This window comes from Emydura macquarii, unplaced genomic scaffold (assembly GCF_026122565.2).
Source record: "Emydura macquarii macquarii isolate MOO-44397 ecotype Brisbane River unplaced genomic scaffold, CSIRO-AGI_Emac_v2 contig_2205, whole genome shotgun sequence".
NCBI classification, from domain to species: Eukaryota; Metazoa; Chordata; order Testudines; family Chelidae; genus Emydura; species Emydura macquarii.
In genome coordinates this window covers 13,483,143-13,502,868 of record NW_027132342.1, presented here as the reverse complement: position 1 = coordinate 13,502,868, position 19,726 = coordinate 13,483,143, and the positions used below count along the sequence as shown (strand labels likewise).

General features: G+C 40.8%; 1 protein-coding gene across 6 annotated transcripts in view; it reads left to right on the top strand.

Annotated features, from left to right (window-relative positions):
• The window catches only part of LARGE1 (LARGE xylosyl- and glucuronyltransferase 1), a 358,507-nt gene that overhangs the window by 279,461 nt on the left and 59,320 nt on the right, over positions 1-19,726 (top strand). For all 6 annotated transcript variants that reach the window (XM_067559399.1, XM_067559395.1, XM_067559397.1 and 3 more), the window contains 2 exons: positions 8,123-8,235; positions 9,904-10,029. In XM_067559399.1, the coding sequence (XP_067415500.1) occupies positions 8,123-8,235; positions 9,904-10,029 (239 nt within the window). The remainder of the gene's footprint in view (positions 1-8,122; positions 8,236-9,903; positions 10,030-19,726) is intronic.

The window sequence follows — 19,726 nt, the reverse complement described above, 5'->3', positions numbered from 1 at the left end:
CCCAATTTTTCAGTCATCTGCAAAGACCTATGCATGTGCATAACTTTACACGTTGTGAGCAGTCCCATTGATTTCAAGTTGTGTGTGTAAAGTGAAAGTAATAAGCATGTGCATAAGTCTTTGGAGGGTCATCGTCTTATAGTAGAAATAGAGTGGCAAATTACTCCTCTCCCTTGGAGCAAGGGAGGAAATGTGATTCTCTGTGTCACATTTGCTTCCTTGTGATCGTCCTAGGACAGCTTAGCTACAAGCCACACAGACTGCTGAGTCTAAAAGCTTAGTCTGACCCATAATAAACCTTCACAGCACCAACCTACTGATTGGCACGTTACTCCTTACTGCACTCTGCATTCGGTGGTCTGGAGTGTGATTATTGCCATGCTTGTCATAGACTGTAAAATCCCACTGAGTTTTTAAATCTCACTAATGCTTTATAATAAATTGTAAAATAGTCCCTGCTATCTCTATCAGGTACTATACTGGTTTAGGTGATCCACTACTTGGACAGCATGGTGATAGGCACTACATAAATACCTAAAATAGATGGATTCTGAGATGCTGTTCACATATTTTGGTATCACCTAAACAGCTCACAAAAGCACTTTGTACTCACTGAAAGAAAGAGGCAGAGTCACACAAAGCTAAATAAAACAATCAAAATACAGCCAAACTTTCTTTACTCAGTATTGACTATTTTTGCACCTGCCTTAAAATGACAACTTTAATTAATAAACTGAATTTGAAAATTTCACTATATGACCTGTATTTTCTCCGCTAAATTGCTGTTTTGTAACTTCCTACATTCACATTCCTTTGTGAATTTCAATAGAAACCTCTATGTTCCCTATGCTAGAAGTAGAACTGGTCAAGAATTTCCCATCTGGATGACTTTCTGATAGGAAATGCAGTTTCTGCTAAATCAAAATTTTCCACTGGAAAATCTAAATTTTTGCCAAAAATCAAAATGAAATATTTTGTTTCAGGTTAGTTCAACCTAAATCAAAATATTTCATTTTGCTTAACTGATGTGAAACATTTTGTTTCAAACCAGTTTATTAAAACATTAAATTGTATTATCCTATCAGTGCATTGCCTTATGGGCCCCCATTCTCTCCTGTGAGCTGAGCTCCCTGGAGGATTGCATTTCCCATAATGCAATGCGCTGATAGGGAAATACAGTTCAATGTCTGATCAAGCTGTGCTTGGTGCATGATAGGAGTCACATCCCTCTGAGTGTGCCATGGCAGATGTAATTCAGTCAGGAAGCCTGGCCTATAGAGAACAGTGGGGAAATCAGGCTCCTCTACTATAACTTCCATGAGACAGTGCACCACAATAGGAACATGCAGAAATGTTTCACTACTTCCTAATTGAATTTTTTCAGAATTTTCATTCTGTGAAAAATTTCAACTTTTCATCCTGTTTTGGGACAAAAACAAAGGTTGACATATCTGAATTTCCTGCAGGACAGAAGTTGTGATTTTTGCTCAGCTCGAGCTAGAAGCACTTTGACAGCAACCACTTATGTCACAAATGTGTACCTGTTGACTTTTCAGATGGAAAAGGAGGGGGATACATAGTATCCATATGATGAGGGTTAGAAGAAGTGGAGTTTCTTCTGTTTTTCCTTCCTTCTTCCTTGTCTCACCTGCCATGCCCCAAGTTTCATCCCCTTCATGCAGATGTTACAGTAAGGAATGGAACTGAGGGCAGGAGAAGAAGGTGAGTACACTGACAGCTCTGCAAACAGAGGGCTATGACTTTAATATTGGATATAAGTACATGGCTCCCCAGGGATAACCAGTCTGAAGTCTGTCCCTTGTGAACTTTCCAAAACCCAACAAAATCAAAGATGGAGGCAGCATTTCATTCTGTCTCAGGGGCAGTAGTTTCCGAAAATGGCAGAATACAGGATTGTTTTATTTTGCTGATCAAATATGAACCTAGAGTAGAGTCAACAGGGGATTTTAGATTAAACAGTCTGGGGGAAAAAACCCTCTCCTTGTACCAAGCCAAATAAAAAACAATAATAAAACCTTTCTGTTCTGCAAAGTAGTGAAGCATACAGCATTTTGAGTCTTGTTTTTATAAATCAAAGGGAGCCTTCCTCCTAGCCCTCTGGCCCTTCTGCATCTGCTCATTGCCTGTAACACTTCAGATAGCCCAGGTTGAGACCCATCCAGCGGTAGGAGTAAATGAACTTCTAAGAAGCAAGGTATCTGTTAACATGTCAATGGTCCTTAGTAATAAGGCACAAGGGAAAGGAAACACAGAAAATATTAAGCCTCACAGAAACAGAATGGTCCCTGAACCAGAGTGCTTTTCAAAGAGCTGTTCAAGGCATTCAGAGCTTTGTAATGTTTGCCTTGACTTGTTTTTTATGCTAAGGCATTCTGTGGTTAATCATAGCCCAGCTAATACTCATAAGTCAGTTGGGTTCCCCCTTTTCTCTCTGTGTTTACTTTCTGCCAGAATTTTCTTTCTGCTTCAGTTTGGGAAAGGAAAATGATGGGCTCTCATCTGAAGATGAAAAGCTTCATAACTGGGGCCAGATGTTCATGAAAGATTCCTCTGGGGGTAAAGGGGGTCCACACCTCCTCCTCCCCCAGTACAGCAGATGAGGGTAAGTTCCCGATCCCTCTGCATTCTGCTGGTTGTCATCTTAAACCCAGCCTGAAATTTCAATCAATTTGGCTCTGGGAAGCAGACTCCTGGGGTAAATCTTTCCCTCCTATGGTCCCAGGCACTTTGTCTGCATTCTAAGTGTTGAACATAGCTAGTTCAGATTTACAGGATGCTCGTACATTGATTTTGAGTCCTTTTAGTTGTGGAAGAGCCTTATGAAAGTGCACTGGATTCTAAAGAGAAGGCACTGATCTCCTTTTGCATTATCACTTTAAAAGTTTCCTACTCATATTTTTATTTCTGATTTTGCACTAAGTAAGATGAATTCAATGAATTGTATTAACTTCTCCTCTCAATGCAAATCCCTTATTCTCGCTAATGCTAATGGGAATTCTATGCCTTTAATGAATAAATATTTAAACTGCTATAAATATTCCCCTTTATTTTTACAGTGGTAGTAAATAACAATTCTGCAGTGCAGAATCTCTGAACAGTGATCGTATCAATGTGTTAAACCAAATCTTTAGGTAAATTACAGTGGAAATCACCAATAAACTCAATACCATTGTATTTAAAAGCTTTGAACATGTTTCCTGTGCTGCATTGGATCATAATTCATATACACATTATTTGCATCTACTCTAGTTTCTCCCTGCCTTCCCCACAGCTTTTGCCTCTCAGCTGCCACTGTGATAACCCCTCAGGAACTCATAATCTCGTTAGTTGTGACACCTTAAGCGACTGCCTGACAGAAGACCGAGAGAGGGTGAATAAATGGGGAATACTGCAAATGTAATGTACTTTCCCCATCCCTCCACACAAAGAAGATTTATTGGAAAGCAAAATTTAGCAGTACAAACACATATATAATATAAAACACATTTCACAAATGTAGCAGAATGAATTGAATCCAGCAATGAGATTTTTTCTTTTTTTAAATAAAAGAATAGTTCATTGCCTCAGGTACATTATATTGTTAAAACAAAGTTGACAGTTTTTGCCATCTAGAAATAACCTATAGCAGGATGAGAGGTTATCTCACCTAATCTGCGGCTGCAATGGAAAGAATTTGCTGCTGTTGACCTTCAGTCTTGGCTAATCCACAGTAATGTGCTCTAAAACAAATGCACACACATGCAAACTCCAGATAGGATTCAAGCTCTATTTCCAGTCCAATGCTCACAAATCTGTTTGGAACAAAAAAATCAATTATGTTGGACAGAAAACAAACAATTTGGCAAAAATGTATTGTGGCATGCTGTGGTGATGTGTCTGTTTCCAGTATAACCACTTGCAACAGAAAGGCAGATTGAAGATAAAATGGGATTCCTCCAATAAAGGCTCCAGCGTACTTGGGAATCAGCACTAAACTAGGCCACAGACTACAATGCTGGAATTCATTTTTCCTTTTGTACAAGTCACTAGGCAGCAAAAGATTTCAATTCTCAAATTTTAATCAGATTCAAACATGTGACGACTTCTTCCTAATTTGGAATGAGTAGATCTTCTGTTTACTTTTCATTTCTGAAAATTCTCACCTTTCCAATATAATGTTTTACAACCTAGAAAATAACAAAGCCAGAGAAGTTGGAGCTAGAAAAGACCTACAATCTCATCTAGTCAGAGTCATAGGTCCAAGGCCAGAATGACCTGTTGTGACTAGTTTGACTTCCTGTATAAAACAGGTCATATAACTTTCCCAAAAGCATTCCTAGAGCAGATCTTTTAGGAAAAACATCCAGTCTAGATTTAAAAATTGTCGGCGATACAGAATCCATCATGACCCTTGGTAAATTGTTCCAATGGTTAATTATTCTCAATGTTATAAAAATGTACACCTTATTTCCAGTCTAAATTTGTCTAGCTTCAACTTCCAAACATTGGATTCTATTATATCTTTCTCTGGTAGATTGAAGAGCCCATTATTAAATATTTGTTCCCCAGGAATCTCCATCCTTAGAGGTTTTTAAGGTGCAGCTTGCCAAAGCCCTGGCTGGGATGATTTAGTTGGGGTTGATCCTCCTGTGGTTCCTTCCAACCCTAATCTTCTATGATTCTACTTAGGTACTTAAAGATTATAATCAAGTCATCCCTTAACTTTCTCTTTATTAAGGTAAATAGATGGAGCTCCTTGGGTCTATCATTATAAGACATGTTTTTTAATCCCTTAATCATTCTCACAATTCTTCTATGAACCTTCTCCAATTTATCAACATCCTTCTTCAGTTGTGGACACTAGACCTGGAGACAATATTCCAGCAGCAGTCACACCAATGGCAAATACAGAGGTAAAATAACCTCTACTCAAGATTCCCCTGTTTATGCCTTCAAGGATCACATTAGCCCATTTGGCAACAGCGTCGCACTGGGAGCTCATATTCAGCTGATTATCCTCCCTCCAAAATCTTTTTCAGAATCACTGCTTCTCGGGATAGAGTCCCCTATCCTGTAAATATGGCCAAATTCTTTGTTCTTAGTTGCATACTTTTACATATAGCCATATTAAAATGCATATTGTTTGCTTGCACCCAGTTTACCAAATAATCCAGATTGCTCTGTATCAGGGACCTATCCTCTTCACTCACTGCCCCAATTTTTGCATTATCTGCAAACTTTGTCAGTGATGATTTTATGTTTTCTGGCAGGTCATTAATAAAATTTTTAAATAAGGACAAGAACTAATCTCTGTGAGACCCCACTAGAAATACACCCCTTCAATGATAATTCACCTTTTACAATTACATTTTGAGATCTATCAGTTAGTCATCTTTTAATCTATTTAATGTGTGCCATGTTTATTTTATATCTTTCTAGTTAAATCAAAATGTCAGATGATACCTTTATCAACTAAACTTGTAATCTCATCAAAAAAAGATATCAATTTAGCTTGACAGGATCTATTTTCCATAAACTCATGTTGTTTGTCATTTATTGTATTACCCTCCTTTAATTTTTTATTAATCAAGTCCTGTATCAGCCACTCCATTATCTTGCCCGGGATCAATGTCAAACTGCAGGCATGTAATTAGGTTGGTCATCCTGTTTATCCTTTTTTAATATTGGCACAATATTTAGCTTTCTTTCAGTCTTCTGGAACTTTTCTGATTTTCTAGAACACATTGAAAATCAACATTAATGGTCCAGGGAGCACCTCAACCAGCCCTTTTAAAACTCTTGGACACAGGTTTTCACGACCTGGTGATTTAAAAATATGTTACTTTAGTAGCTGTTGTTTAACATTCTCCTGAGATACTAGTGAAATGGAAAGAGTGTTATTATATGATATGACCATACCATCTGTTTTTTCCCAAATACAAAATAGAAATATTTATTGAACACTTTTGCCTTTTCTGCATTATTATTATTATTATTGATAATTCTATTAATTCCAACTAATAATGGACCAAAACCATTGTTAGGATTCTTTTTTTCCCTAATATACTTAATTTTTTTTTCTGATTGTCTTTAACTCTGCTGGCCATAGATTTCTCCTTGTGTCCATGTCCAGACAATGCAGGATTGTCCCCTCCATATTTGCTGCTGCTTTGTCTGTTCTAATTTTAAAAGGCTCAAGTAATGGGCTTCTTCTATCACTTCCCTTGGTAGATTATTTCACAATCTAATAGGAACTTCTAAAATGTTTCTCTTAATATTCAGCCTACATTTATTTCCTTTTCTTAATTTCTTCCCATTATTTCTAATTTCTAATTCCCCCAAACAATTTTTCTCCCTGTTTGCCCGTGAATATTTGAAGGAGCAAATACCAATTGCTATAATTCCTTTTAGTTATCATGTAGATGTGCTAATTATTACAAGGCCTTCTGTTTAATATCTCTTGCAAATGTCATTAATATTCTGTTTACTCCCTCTTCCAGAACACCAGTGAAATCACTGATCCCACTACACACCTCCCACCAATTCGATACATTGCCATTTATCAGTACTCTTTGTTTATGTTCCTTTAGACAATTTTCATTCTTCGTGACAGCATTCTTATCTAAGTCCATGTGAATTAATTTTTTCAAGTAGTTTTGTGAGACATTGTGTGAAAGGTTTTACTTAAATCCAGCTACGTTGCTTCAACTGCATTTCCTGCATCCACAAGTAGTATAATGCTATCCAGAAACAAAACAACCAAAAAAGAAGAATGAATGTTGAGCCATCTGTTTTCCCTGCTAAATGTTACTTTCTGACCTGAGGATCCTATTCTCAACCCCAGTTTTTCTTTGCTTAGCACTCATTGCCACAATGATAGGCTCTCTATGAGGGCTAGATGATAACCCCCTTACTTACAATGGTGATCTCATAGGAGTCAGTGGGACTGCTCCTATGAGTAACTGCTCACTTTTGGGACTAAGGGATTTGCAATCTGACTGTAAGAGATTAAAATAAATACATGGGGCCAGATTCTGCCACACTTACCCTGAGTAATTCTTTTCACTTTAGGGGTGAAATCCTGGCCCCACTAAAGTCAATGGCAAAACTCCAATTGACCTTACTGGGACCATAATTAAATGTCTACTCATTTAAATCAGCAGACTTTTCATGGAATAAACTTTTCTGCTCAGTGTGAGTAAGGATGGCCAAATCAGGCTGGTAATATATACACCCAATCTGAAGAACCATTACTGTCACCAACATTTCTCTGACAGAGAGTAATGTGACAGGGTTCCATTTGGAGGCCATAGCCTCCCTTCTTAAAGCAACTGCATTGGAGGTCACTATTGAATGACACAAGACACATTTTTCTCACTTGTAAACTACCATCTAAGACCCTGTGGAATGAAAAAGCAGACTTGGAAAATAGTCTCTTTAATGGGACCAGATGTACCAATTCAGTTGGCTAGGAATACTCTACAGTCCAGGCAAATCACACTGAAATCGAGCTTTATTCCAGTGTCAATGCCATGGACCTGCTGGATGTACAACACCCTTCCCACACTCCCTCCAGCTCTTCATCTACTCCCCTCCCTTCCTGTAACACACCACCCTCTGGCGCAGCAGCCCCTTTGCTGAGTCTAGATGAACCAACTTCTTTTTTGTCCTTTGGCCCTCAGTTTTTACTCTGCATTCCGAGTACAGTGTCCCCATCCGCATGGTGTTCTATAACTCCTTTTTATATCTTGATTTTATTGAGGTTGTAAGCTCTTTGGGGCAGACACTGTCTTATTTTATTATGTTTGTGTGGCACCCAGCACAATGAGGCAGCAATCCTGAGTGGCAACTTTGGGCATCACTGTGACAAAAGTAAGAATACATTTCTCCTTCAAAATTGTTATTTATTAGAAGTAGTTTATGTCTGTAAGCAATGTGTCACGAAAATATTTATCCTGATTTCAATCAAAAGTACGGGTTGGCGAATGGACATAGCTTCCAACTCTGATCTTTGCAAAATGTTCTTGTTTTGACTGCCATGATTCAACATGTAGGCATGAAGGTCCTTCCTTTGCATGTTCCATTATGGCTTCTCTTTCTCTGCATTGTATTGTCTCTCTAGGGGTTATCCTGCTACTTCTGGATAAGTTGCGAAAGATGAAATGGGAACAGATGTGGAGACTCACAGCTGAAAGAGAGTTAATGAGCATGCTGTCAACCTCATTGGCTGACCAGGTGGGTTGGGCAGGTAGTTTTGAAGAACTGGTTTCATTGCTCCTTGGATTGAGGATGGGGAGGGAGAGAGAAAGGTAGGTAGGTGTCCTGTCATGTCCTTTTAAACAGGCAAAATTCATTGCCATGTCATTCAATGGAAATTTTTGAGTGTGGGGGATAGAGATTTATCCATAAGATTCCTATTTACACACTGAAATTTTTACCTCTGATGCACAGATGATTTTTAAAGGAACACAGTTGGAGACTTTTTTCTTTTCTATAGCTTTTACTTTAGCTTTTCTTCTTTCTTTGAAAGACTTTAGATTTTGAAGCCTGAAAAAATGTTTCTTTCTCTACTGCTTTTGTCATTTTCATTTTGGCAAGTGGTGATTTTGATTCTGTCAATCTCTGAATACTTCTGTTGCCTGCATCACTGTAGAATACGAGCACCTCACAAACATAAATGTATTTATCCTCACAATGCCCCTGTTAAGTGAGGAGGGACTACTGTCCCCATTTTACTGATGGAAACGGAGACCCAGAGAGACTAAGGAGCTGATCCAAAGACCTTTGAAGTTTATGAAAAAACTCCCATTTAGGGATGTAAAAACCTAAACATTTAAATGGTAATCAGCTGTTTAAACGTTTAAACGTTTTAAACAGCTGATTACCGTTTAAACTGGGAGGAGGAAGCGAGAGCAGCTGGGCAGCTCTTGCTTGTGGGGAGGTGCGGAGCCCAGCGCAGCTCCCCCTGCATGAGAAGAGCAGGGGAGGAGCTGCAGCTGGGCTCAGCTCAGCTCCCTGCAAGCGAGAGCTGTCCAGGTACAGCTCTGCACACGCAACGGGGGAGCCACAGCTAGGCAGCTCTCACTTGGCAGTAAGGAGCCAAGCCCAGCACAGCTCCCCTCCCCATCCGTTTAAGCGTTTAAACGTTCTATTTAATAAAGAAACTCATTCTTTATTAAATGAGTTTTTACATTGCTACTCCCAATGATGTCAGTGGACTTTCAATCATATTGTGAGTGACTTGTCCAAGATCACATGGGGAGCGTGTAGCAGAGGTTGGAATTGAACCCAGACCCCCGGACTCTTTCTTTTAGCACCTTAATGACAAAGATCATCTTTCCCCTCCCACTGCACAACTCCATAAGAGCAGATCATAGTGGTACTTACACTGTAAGCTGTTTTGTAGGCTTGTCTTACAAGTGTTTTCTGTGGAACAGCTAGAGCACTGGCAGGCAATATAAAATAACTAATACTCCTGATGGTAATTCATCTTAAGGGACAGTAATTGCCAGGATCACTCTTCTTTCTTTTATTGAAAATTGATGCTGTGCTTAGGGACAGAAGGCAGTTCGGCATCTGCCATGTAGTACTCCCCAGGATGGGGAAAAAAACATTGTTTCCATTGGTACAAACTCCTTTTGAAACCCCAACTGTAGTCTGCTAGCATTCTGTTTTCCTCTAGTTCAGACCTACAGTTCAGCCCCCAGGGTTCCAGCACCTTTAACCAAAGCAAGATTTTGAAGCTAGATTTGCAGAGCTCACAGCTTAATGTAATAACTCCCTATTCTCCCTATCACTTGCTCTCTGAGCAAAGGGCTGAAGAGAGTCAGTTTGGAGGGATGTGATTGATCATCTGTCTAGTGAAATGATGCACCTGGTGGTTTTTCTGTTTTTGTCTGCCAGGATATCTTCAATGCAGTCATCAAACAGAACCCGTTCCTTGTCTACCAGCTTCCATGTTTCTGGAATGTGCAGCTGTCTGATCACACCCGTTCTGAACAGTGCTACAGGGACGTGTCTGACCTAAAGGTATATTCGCTGAAGCTTCAACCCAGTGACTTGGATCTTGCTTGTGTTTTGGGAGATAAAATGGAAGTTCCCACAGTGGCCGAGAGATGAGGCATAAGGGATGGCCTGTGTGCATTATGTGTGCAATAAAAGATGAGGGAACAAATGTGCTTTTGTTTTGGTCTGCATTTTGGTAATCGTGAAAATGAAAGATGAATAACACTACCCACAGCTAGGCTGGGTGCAGGCAGATGCTGAGTCGCCTCCTTACCCTCACACACTATGTCTCTGCCAAGTGTACTTAAGCCTGACCTGCAGCAAGCACTGCTGTTTCAGTACTTGACTACTGCTGAGCAGGGGATGACATCACCCCTTGTATTCTAAGCATGCTGAAAGAGTTTTTAAACAGAATTGTTTGATGCAGAAAGTCTCACAAAGAGGATCGACAAGAAGGTGAAACCCTGAACTGAACTGTCTCCTCAGTGCAGGGAATGAACTAGATAAGCTCTTGAGATGCCCTCCAGCCCCATATTTCTCTGTTTCTATGACGTATGGGGGACCAAATCCCAAGGACATTATGCAGTTCTTAATCATCATTTATTAGCTCTTTACTCTGGAAAACTACTGACTTTGCTGGGACTTCCCCTGAGTGAGGACTAAATAGAAACCAAATAAGGATCAAAGGATATAGCATGATAAAAGTAATGCTACAATATCAAGAGAATGCTTGGTAACACATAGAATCATAGAAGATTAAGGTTGGAAGGGACCTCAGGAGGTCATCTAGTCCAACCCCCTGCTCAAAGCAGGACCAACCACAACTAAATCAGCCCAGACAGGGCTTTGTCAAGCCGGGCCTTAAAAGCTTCTAAGGATGGAGATTCCACCACCTCCCTAAGTAACCCATTCCAGTGCTTCACCAGCCTCCTAGTGGAAAAGATTTTCCTAATATCCAACCTAAACCTCCCCCACTGCAACTTGAGACATTTGCTCCTAGTTCTGTCATCTACCACCACTGAGAACAGCTTAGTTCCATCCTCCCTGGAACCCCCTTTCAGGTAGTTAAACGCTGTTATCAAATCCCCCCTCATTCTTCTCTTCTGCAGACTAACCAAGTCTAGTTCCCTCAGCCTCTCCTCATAAGTCATGTGTGTCAGCCCCTTAATCATTTTCATTGTCCTCTCTCTCCAATTTGTCCACATCTTTCCTGTGGTGGGGGGCCCAAAACTGGACACAATACTCCAAATGTGGCCTCACCAATGCTAAATAGAGGGGAATAATCACTTCCCTCGATCTGCTGGCAATGCTCCTACTAATGCAGCCCAATATGCCTTTAGCCTTCTTGGCAGCAAGGACACACTGTTGACTCATATCCAGCTTCTTGTCCACTGTAACCCCCAGGTCGTTTTCTGCAGAATGTCTGCCTAGCCTCTCGATCCCCAGTCTGTAGCAGTGCATGGGATTCTTCCGTCCAAAGTGCAGGACTCTGCACTTGTCCTTGTTGAACCTCATCAGATTCCTTTTGGCATAATCCTCAAATGTATCTAGGTCACTCTGAATACTAGCCCTAACCTATCTACCACTACCCCCAGCTTAGTGTCATCTGCAAACTTGCTGAGGGTGCAATCCACTTAATCATTCAGATCACTAATGAAGGTGTTAAACAAAACAGGCCCCAGAATCAACCCCTGGGGGACTCCACTTGATGCTGGCTGCCAACTAGACATCAAGTTGTTGATCACTACCTGTTGAGCCTGACGATCTAGCCAGCTTTCTATCCACCTTATAGTCCATTCATCCAACTCATACTTCTTTAACTTGCTGGCAAGTATACTGTGGGAGACTGTATCAAAAGCTTTGCTATAGCCAAGGTTTATCATGTCCACTGCTTTCCCCACATCTACAAAGCCAGTCATCTCATCATAGAAGGTAATCAGGTTGGTCAGGCATGACTTGCCCTTGGTGAATCCATGCTGACTGTTCCTGATCATCTTCCTCTTTTCCAACTGCCTCAAAATGGATTCCTTGAGGACCTGCGCCATGATTTTTTCAGGGACTGAGGTGAGGCTGACTAGTCTGTAGTTCCCCGCTTCCTCCTCCTTCCCTTTTTTGAAGATGGGCACTATATTTGCCTTTTTCCAATCGTCCGGGACCTCCCCCGATCGCCACAGATTTTCAGAGATAATGGTCAACGGCTCTGCAATCACATCAGCCAGCTCACTCAGCACCCTCGGATGCATTGCATCCCACCCCGTGGACTTGTGCATGTCCAGCCTTTCTAAATAATCCTGAATCTGCTCTTTCACCACTGAGGGCTGCTTACCTCCTCCCCATTCTGTGCTGCCCAGTGCAGTAGTTTGGGAGCTGACCTTCTCTGTGAAGACAGAGGCGAAAAAAGCGTTGAGTGGTTCAGCTTTTTCCATATCATCTGTCACTAGGTTGCCTTCCCCATTCACTAAGGGGCCCACAGTTTCCTTGTCCACCTTCTTGTTACTAACATACCTGTAGAAACCCTTCTTGTTACCTTTCACATCGTTTGCTAGCTGTAACTCCAATTGTGCTTTGGCCTTCCTCATTTCACTCCTGCATGTTCGAGCAGTATTTTTCTACTCCTCCCTAGTCATCTGACCAAGCTTTGATTTCTTCTAAGCTTCCTTTTTGTGTTTAAGCTCACTGAAGATTCCTTTGTTATGCCAACCCTGCCATGCTTACTATTATTTCTGCAAATCAGGATGGTTTGTTCCTGTGCCCTCAATAAGATTTCTTTAAAAGACAGCCAGCTCTTGTGGACTCCTTTGCCCCTCATATTAGTTTTCCAAGGGATCCTGCCCATCAGCTCCCTGAGGAAGTCAAAGTCTGCTTTTCTGAAGTCCAGGGTCCATATTCTGCTGTTCTCCTTTCTTCCTTTTTTCACTGTGATGAAACAGTGCAGAAGAGGAAATTGATAGGTGACTCAAGACACCAGGAGAACCTCTAAGACTGACTCTTGAAGAGTAGGAGGAGAAATAGAAGCAAGGCAATGAAAAGAACATAATAGCCGTATAATAAATGGAGAGTGTTAGTATGCCCCTGTGAATCAGAATAAGTTTCTAAACTGGATTATGAAAAGTTTTCAGTTAGTTAGTTTCCATGCTGCAAAACAGGTTACATGGATTTAAACAAACCCAGATGAAATAAGATTAGTTGTGCAGTTGTAATTCTGAAATGCTAGATTCAAATGTTGCATGCAAGGCATCCGGGACCAGAGGATGGAAATTATTCTGCAAGGTCTAGTATAGTACAGCTTAGCTAGGCAGTGGTAGGCAGGTATTGGCATTATAGACTATTCAGAATTAGGACTGTTTGAATATTGCAAACAATTTTTGTGACTCTTTTTTCAAATGTTAAAATCAAGTTCATTTTGGCTGAGCCCATCTTTGTGTTTACTCTCTCTGAATGTTCTATCACATGAATTTATTGGTAGGAGTGTTCACAGGAACAGCAATTTTTGGATTCATAAATGTAAGTAATCACTCTGGAAACCCTGATTCCAAAAGTTTCGTGCATCTAAGAAGGGACCAGAAATATAGCATGTGACCTACGTGTCCAGTCAAAACTAATACTGCTTGAATGTCCTATATCAAATATTTGCAATAACTAGCTCATGCACAACCTAAGATCAAGAATTATTTGCCAAACTACAGAAAATAATTTAAAATAAGGAACAAATTTAAGAAAATCATAAACTGCTTGTAGACAATTCACAAAGAGCAAATTAGGTGAAAATCATCAAATATATTATTTGTTGTGAATTATTCACCCAGTGCTATTCAGAATTTTGTGGAGGAAAACTGATTTTTTGGTGGAGTTATATCACAAATCTAGGTGGAGTGATCTAGAGAGTTACTGAAAAATTAATGCAGGCAATAAGTATTTTACTGTTCACCTATAGGCAAAATCCAAGATCCTGGTAAGAATAATGTATAAGAGTGATTGCCAAGATCAGAACAAAAAAAGGAGATCTTGGAGTAGAAGCAAAAATGCTTTTAAAGGCAGAATTCTGTCAAAATGCACCTCTAGTGGAAAAACATTATATCTTCCATATACAATAGAACACTGCAACACTAATTCACATAAATAAGTTAGACACCCATTGTGGATTACCAAATTTATGTTGACCAATGTCATTTAGTCTCAATTATTTATTGTTGTGTTTCACAGCATGCTACTAAAATACTGTAATATTTTGTAAAATGTAATGAAGCCTTAGTTACAGAAGAACCTCACTCAGGCACTCTGGTGTCAGCCCTAATATCAGCAAGGTACATGCCTTATTTTAACCATATGAGTAGTCCCTCCAACTTCAGTTGTGCTTACAAGCCTAAAATCAAGCATGAGCTTAAGTACCTTACTGAATCAGGGGCCTAAATCTTTGTTGAGATATAGGGTCGGGGCAGCTGGTGTTGATAAACATAGCTCCATTGACTTCAGTGAAGCTGTACTAATGTACACCAGCTGAGGAACTGGTCCATAGTATGAGACCACAGGATTGGGATTTTTATTTTATTCTTTGTGAGCTTTATTAAAGTTGTTGGTTAGCATTATGAAGCTTTTATATATAGCATATTAGAAACTTACCAAGATTCTAGTTTCTAGCAAAATGTGAGAGGTGTTGGTACGTGGTCTTTTGCATATACTGTGCAGCAGGCATATCACAGGTTTGAAAACATTTTTTAAATCTGTAATTTAGTCAGTTTCCATGACATTTGATATAAATGGTACGACACAATATATTTGGCACATCCTGTATTCGTTGGTGAATAAGCCTGGAGTGAAGAATAAGGTAGTAGAGGCCTCTGGGAGCAGAGAGAGAAAGATGAATGTTAGAGTTGGTGCTGGAGGATTAAGAAGGATGTCGTGGGGAAAAAAGAAATGCTGGAAGAGATTTAAATTCCAGACTAAAGCTGGTCCAGGCCTTAGTATTACTCAAGTCAAATGAAACTGCTTTTCTCCTGTCAAGCTGAAAAGACATCAATTTAATTCCATCTGGTCTCAAAGTCCATAGGATTTGAGGATTTGTAATCATTACATACAACATTATGTCAAATAAACTTAGGGAAGCCTCATAGTTTGCTGCTATTCAATTATGTACATACTTCTCTGCCACTCTGTTCACAGCCCTGAATAATGGAAGCACAAAGTGGTCAGCATGCTTTATGAAGGTGTAGGAGGCTCTTGTATATATCCTGTCAACTGCATAGGATTCTAATCATTATTTTTCTCTGTGCATTTTCCCGCTAAATTGCATTTATAAATTCTTTAGCAATTTTTATTGTTTTAAATTGGAGAGGCCGTTGTTTAAAATAGCTACGCCAATTTATACTAGCTGAGGATCTGACTCAAAATGGTCAGTTTAAATTGGGGTGTTGTTTCATGTGAGCCATTCTTACAGAAATTACAAAAGGTGCAGACTTTTTGAATATGTTAGTCTGTGGTCATTGTTCTTAAACACCAAGGTTCCATCCAGGAGAGACAGCAGATTAAATGTACTTTAACTATTATGTCTGTCTAGGGACTTACCTAGTTTCCATCTCAGACATTATGGTGGGGGCCATGTAATTATCGAGGCTGATAGATTAAAGTACCTTTGTTCTATTAACCATATCATATAGAACCGCAACTTTTAAGAACAGTGACTTCAGTAGATTTCATATATGTGTGTGTGTTGTGGCAAATGGCCTGTGGGTCTCACGTTTTTGCCTCTCGTGGTGGGCCAGGGCATCACCAGTTACCCCATCTCCCCAGGGAGGGGGGTAGGGACCTGGGCCCACCCACTCCTCCAGGTCCCAGCCCAAGGGCCCTATGAGTAGCAGCTATGTGCTGCTGGCACCGTACTCACAGCTGCCGTCTTTTCCCCTGGGCTAATTTCCCCCCTCTGTCCTTCTGGCTTCTTGAGCCCAGTACCTTCCTCAGCACTCCTTTCGGCTCCTCCACACACCCTGCACTCCTGCCCACAGCACAGTACCCCTAATCCTCCAGCTCACGCTCTGTCTGTCTGGAGCAGAGGGTTTTAATCAAGCACCTGGCTGGGCCTTAATTGGCCTCAGCTGCTCCTAACTGCCCTCTAATGACTCTGGCTAGTCTACCAGGAACAGAGCCCTGAGCATTCTGGGGCTTACATACCTCCCTTCAAACACTCTCCTACTGCCCTCTGCCTTTGCTATATCACAGTGTATATATATATGAATTGTCTTTCTTTTCTCATTATGTCTGGTCTAAAGATGCTTCATGCAATCAGATCCCATTCAAATTGAAAATTTTAATTTAAACCAACAAAAATGGTTAAAGAAGATATAGATGCATTTTCGTTCTTCTTGTCCAATGATTGCCTCTTGTGGCCTACCAGGACAGAGGTGTTTGTTTGTGCTTTGCACTTCTTACACCTGGAAAGATACTCAGGTACATTGGGCAAGAGGTGCTGAAGCACTGATATTCGCATTGTATATGTAATAGCTTACATGTATGTATGCTGGAGGTTCTATGGTCGTGATCCCTGAAATCAGTGGATTGTGTATGCAGGATTTCTTGCTGCATGGGGACCTATGTTTGCTTTCCCCTTTTGGCTAATGGTGTGTTCTTGCCTCTGAAGAAATTTCAGACCAAGTGTAACTGAAATCCTATGAAAGAAAGTAAAGAATTGTAATGTCTCAGACAATGAATTGTGACCTCAATGAATGAGTCAAGCCTGAGGAGAAAGCTGATTGTCAAAGATACAATTTTTGTTTACACACAAGTATTCTGGTAATTCACAGTCATAGTAAAAAGACCAAGGGAACTTGCTAAATTATTAGATTACACACAAAGTTGTTGGGAGGGTTGTGGTAGCCATGTTGGTCCCAGGATATACAAGATCCAAGGCAGATAGGTGTATGTTACAGATTGTTGTCATGAGCCATAGAAACAGTGCCCCTGTTAAGTCCATGGATACAATCAAATCCTTCCCCAAACAACTCCAAGGGAAACTCTACAACCTCATCCCCCATGAACCCACCCCAAAGAACTTCTACGTGCACCCCAAGATACACAAACAAGGGAACTCCAGCAGATCCATCGTATATAGCCACATCACTCTTACTGAAGGAATATCAGGACTCATCGTAACCATCCTTAAAGTACTCACCACACAAAGGGCCAGCTTTCTCTGAGACACTATCAATTTCCTCCACAAACTCCACAACATGAACAACCACACCCAGAACCCCATCCTTGCCTCCATGGATGTCATGTTCCTATACACCGACATCCCTCACCATGATGGCATCAATGTGCTGCCTGAAATACCAACAAGAGAATGGATAACACTCATATCCACCCAAAACACAGTACCAAACTCATCCATTTCACCCTCACCCACAACAACTTCACATTTAACAACAAACACTTTGTCCAAACTATGGGAACAGCCATGAGCACTAGGATGGCTCTCCATTGCATGAGCCTCTTCAATAGCCATCTCAAGGAAGAATTTCTGAAAAATGCATCACAAAATCTACAATATGCCTGAGATACATTGATGATATTTTCATCCTCTTGTCAAAAGACCTAAACTGTCTCATGGTTTTCCACCACAATTTCAGCAATCACCACTCATCCATCAAACTCTCTCTAAAACACTCCAACAACAGCATCAACTTCCTGGATGCACAACTGGATTCAACATTAGAATCCTGCAAACAACTATATACAAGAAACTCACGGATCACCACTCTTACCTCCACAGATCCAGCAACCACCCCAGACACACCAAGAAATCTGTTATCTACAGCCAGACACTCAGATACCACAGAATTTTCTCTGAAGAGAAAGTCCGCAATACACATCTCTGCACTTAAATCTGCCTTCACTAAACAAGGACACTCCACTGGAGAAGTAGATTGCATTATGGAATGGGCCACTCAAATACCTCAGGAGAACCTGCTTCCAAAAAAAAAAGTTATTGACCACGCTCCAACCACCCCACACTGGAAACCATAAAGGGTATCATCAAACAATTACAACCCATATTTGATGGGGACCACATCCTGAAAGAAATATTTCCTGAATCTCTGGGCTTCAAACAACCCCCTAAACTCACCAAGCTCATCATCAGAAGCAAGCTTCTTACAGACCAGGACATACAAACTCAAAGCAGCAGTAGACCTTGACAAAACAACATATGCAAATCCTGCGAACATATCTCCACTGCTACAGTGACAAATACCACAACTCCCCCACAACACACCTTTCAAGATTCATGGGTCCTATACATGCCTATCACACCATGTGCATCATTCATTCATTCAGTGCATCAAATGTGCTAGCAACACCCGGTGTGGGTGAAACCAGACAATCACTGCACTCTTGAATGAACTCACACAGAAAAAGGATAAAAGACAAAAACACCCTGTCACCTGGAGGCCAACACTTTTTTCACAAAATATTCACTCCATCTCTGACCTGTCCGTCCTCATCCTCAAAGAAAACTTGTCCAATACCTTCAAAAGGTGAGCCTGGGAACATAAATTCATAACACTGCTAAAAAACATGAAGTAAGGAGGGACACTGGTTTCATGACTCAACAACCTGTAACACATCCCTGCCTGCTGGCCCTTCAGACATGTCTACACTGTGATGAACAAATCCACAACATCAAGTCTCAGAACACAGGTCAGCAGACTTGGGATCGGGCTGTAGGCCAAAAGTTCCAGGGCAGATGTTTAGGCTGGAGCCTGGGATCTGAGACCGACTCCATTCACAGGGTCTCAAGCTCAGGCTCCAGCCCATGCCCAAGCATCTACACTGCAGATTTTAGAGCCCCGCAGCCAGAGCCTGAGTCAGCTGACCTGGGCCAGCTGTGGCCATGCTACCAGTCTTTCATCACAGTGTAGACGTATCTTTACTGACCACTTCAAACTGCTTTTGCATGACAATCCAACCTTTATTTCCCAGTGCACCTCAGGTGACCTTCTACAGCATGTTACCCTGTATCCTTAACTATCTGTCCCAACTCGTATTTATCTCAGACACTCTGATTTCTGTCCCAAGACTTGAAGAAGAACTGTGTACTTCAAAAGCTTGTACCTTCCACCAGCAGAAGTTGCTCCAATAAAAGATATTACCCTACCTACCTTGTCTCTCTCTAGGTGACACACAAACACAAAAATTGCCTGCATTGTCTTGATTGCCTTTTAAATTGACCTTAAACACAGCTGATGTTGCATTAACAGGAGCTTGCATAATGATCCTAATAAATTCCATTGTGTCTTCCTCTAGAATGTCTTGCAAACTGGATCAGTTTTGGGAGACTGTCTGCTAAAGTTTGTGCTTCTTCTGGTCCTTAACCCAAATACCATCATATCAAATCCACCTAAAAATGACCTGCTGTACCTCTTGCTTTTCCAGTCCTTGATCCACACTGTGCTGACAGAACACCTCACTACCAATCTGCAGCAGCTCCTCCCCTACTGTAATTGTGCACTTCTTAATGCCAGTGTCAACGTCTTAATATTGTTGGGGGTGCGGTGTTTAATGTGCCTAAACATCCCCTATAGGCTGGTATTGCAACAATTAAATTGATTTCACCTGTGACCTAGCTAAGATCTGAACATTGTTCTTCAGAAATGAAAAGGCACTGCACTAGCCCACAGTGCCAAAAAGAACAGCTGTCTGATATTATAGTGGGTGCCTGATAGAAAGTGCT